The sequence below is a fragment of the Trichinella spiralis genome (assembly GCF_000181795.1).
Source record: "Trichinella spiralis strain ISS 195 chromosome Unknown Scfld3930, whole genome shotgun sequence".
NCBI lineage: Eukaryota > Metazoa > Nematoda > Enoplea > Trichinellida > Trichinellidae > Trichinella > Trichinella spiralis.
In genome coordinates this window covers 1-2670 of record NW_003530869.1, presented here as the reverse complement: position 1 = coordinate 2670, position 2670 = coordinate 1, and the positions used below count along the sequence as shown (strand labels likewise).

Below are 2670 nucleotides of genomic sequence, written 5' to 3'. Positions count from 1 at the left end.
CCGGTGCAACGATTTTTAGACTTTTTCAACGTACACTTTTTTATTGTTAATCAAAAAAACCACAAGAAAACAATTTAATTGGATAAAAATGATGTAATTTTTTGTGCGTTTTATGGCTTAATATGCTTGTGAAAATGGAACGTTGTCTTTATTTTAAGTTAATTCCCAATTTTAATTCTTTTTTATTTCACACAAGAAGAATGAATTCATCATAATGTCTTCGCTCTGTTATTGATTGTTTTTGTCAAGAACATGTAATTTCTTTGCAATTTCAATTTTATTTCCAGAAATTTATCCATTCGGTTGCAATTTCAAAATGTTTAGGTTATACCGTTTCATAATCGTTTCTTCCCTAGGTGTTGTGACAACTGCAGTATGTTCCTCAGGTATAGCTTCAGCTGTTCTTTCTGCAGTCTTGTGTTCCTGCGATTGGTCTTTCTCTGCACTGTTATTTTGCTCAGCTGTCACATAGCGTTTTCTCAACTGATCTATGTGTTTGCGCCACAGTTGACCGTCTTCTTTCTGTACCTGGCAGGACAGTGTTCCTGTCGATGTCACCACTGTCGCTGGTTTCCATGTTTTCTCTGAAGAATAATTCTTATCATACACCTGATCGTCAGTTTGGAATGTGCGTAGCTTTTCAAATTTTTTGTCTAGGATTTCCGATACTACGTCTGGTTGTAGTCAGTCGAGAACAGTTCAGAGTCTATGGTTCATCAGAAGTTCAGCGGTGCTTTTACCAGTTGTCGTGCAAGGGGTGACATGTTTGCAGAATAAGAAATTCGCAAGGTTGTATTCCCAGTCACGTTGTGTCATTTTCTTTATGAATTCCTTCGTAGTACGGACCATCCTTTCAGTTTGACCGCTTGACTACGGGTAAAAGGCGGCGGACGTGATGTGCTTGATACCACCTTTGTTTAAGTATTCCTGAAAGGTGTGGGAAGTGAACTGTGTACCATTATCAGAGACGATAATGTCAGGGAGTCCATGGGTACTAAAAATTTGTCTCAGGCATGATATCACTGATTTGGATGTCGTGTTTTTCAGTACTCTGACTTCAAGCCATTAGTAGAAAGCGTCCATGACGATTAGAAAATTCTTGTCGTAAATAGGGTCTGCTAAGTCAACGTGTATGCGAGACCACGGAGATTTTGGAGATTTCCACTTGTGCACAGGCGCGGGTGGTGGCGAAGGTCTCGACTGTTGGCACAGTTCGCATGTTCTTAACAAATTTTCGATTTCACTGTCCATTTTTGGCCACCAAACGTAGCTTCAGGCACTTTCATTCGTACGATGCCTGGATGACCTATGTGCAATTCCTTTTGAATTTTGTGGCGTTCTTGGAGTGGGATGATCAGTCTACTGCCCAATAGCAAACAGCCATTGTGAATTGAGATTTCGTATTGACGCGCCACGTAAGGTTTCAATCGTTCTAGTGATACAGATTTCGGCCATCCCCTCCATGCCCAGCTTGAAACTCGTGTGAGAATCAGTTTTGCAGTTATTTGTACAATATCTTTGCTGTGAAGCGGGGAATTGTCTATGGTCTCTAACAAAAGAATAACTTAGTTGGGTGAGCCGCTTGCTTTGGCTTTGGCAAACGACAAGGTGCATCTGCATTTGCTATTTCTTTGCCGGGTCGGTAGTCCATGGTATAATGGTATGCATTCAGAAGCATTGACCAACATAACATTCTTGTTGACAGAATATGAGGTGTTTCCTTCTTTGGCACGAACAATCCCAACAGTGGTTTGTGATCTGTTACGATAGTGAATTGACGACCATACAGATACTCATGGAATTTCTTTACGCCATCAATAACTGTGCTTCTTTATCAATTTGTGCGTAATTTCTTTTGGTCGTGGATAATGTCCGTGAATAAAGCGCCATTGGAATTACTTGCGTTGATGCCAACTTGTGGCAAAGAACGGCGCCGATACCATGTGGTGATGCATCGCATACTAATACTAACGGCTTTTCTCCATCGTAATGTGTTAGAACCGCATCGGATGACAACAATCTTTTCACATCTCTGAAAGATTTTTCGTGCTTGCTGGTCCATGTCCACCTCGCATTTTTGTTAAGCAGACGATGTAGCGGTTATGCAACAGTAGCCTTGTCCTTGAGAATGGTAAAAGTTGAGAATTCCCAAGAAGGCTTGCAGTTGTTGTTTATTTTTTGGAGTCGGAGGGTCTTGAATTGCTTGCACCTTTGCTTTAGCGAAATGGATTATTGTTGCGTCAATTTCAATGCCCAAAAATTCAACGCGCGGAAGACAGAATTTACACTTATCTGATTTAAGCTGCAGTCCAGGTTTTGCGAAGCGGTGAAAGACGGTTTCCAGATGATCTGCTAGCTCTTACTCAACACTCGCTGCAGTGCGGATGTCGTCAAAGTATGGCAACACTACTTGAATGCCAGCGGCAGTTTTATCAATGACATTTTGAAATGGGATGGTCAATTCCGGGACAAATTTTCACGGTCTAATTTTACTGGTCGTTGAACTCGCTATTTCTTTGGACCTTCATTCCTCATCTTATTAGTTTTCCTTATCTAATTGCTTATTGATTCAAACTCTTCAGCTGTGATGAGCTGTAGAATCTTCATTTCATTGGCTCAATATTCTGTTTAGGATTACGTAACTTAAGTGGTGGAGACGCAACATTAATA

At 40.8% G+C, this 2670-nt stretch overlaps 2 protein-coding genes across 2 annotated transcripts; both read right to left on the bottom strand.

Annotated features, from left to right (window-relative positions):
• Nucleotides 1-331: 331 nt before the first annotated feature.
• On the bottom strand, nucleotides 332-849 carry Tsp_12827 (glutamate [NMDA] receptor subunit epsilon-1; the record flags this gene model as incomplete). The annotated part of the gene is made up of 2 exons (XM_003367641.1): nucleotides 741-849; nucleotides 332-584 (listed from the first exon to the last, which is right to left on the bottom strand). Coding segments are annotated over exons 1-2 (362 nt in total), but the record flags the coding sequence as incomplete, so codon positions are not given.
• A 510-nt stretch (nucleotides 850-1359) lies between these two features.
• Tsp_12826 (conserved hypothetical protein) lies at nucleotides 1360-1955 on the bottom strand. The gene is given in 3 exon segments (XM_003367640.1): nucleotides 1360-1549; nucleotides 1566-1829; nucleotides 1900-1955. 3 exon segments carry the CDS (start codon nucleotides 1953-1955, stop codon nucleotides 1360-1362), a joined length of 510 nt encoding a protein of 169 aa, XP_003367688.1.
• Nucleotides 1956-2670: the final 715 nt, after the last annotated feature.

Coding starts and splice junctions, on each gene's coding strand:
- Tsp_12826 (XM_003367640.1), bottom strand. CDS start 1,955: ATGCATCACCACATGGTATCGGCGCCGTTCTTTGCCACAAGTTGGCAT. Junction 1,830..1,899: donor ACAAGTTGGCATCAACGCAA/GTAATTCCAATG, acceptor AAATTGATAAAG/AAGCACAGTTATTGATGGCG.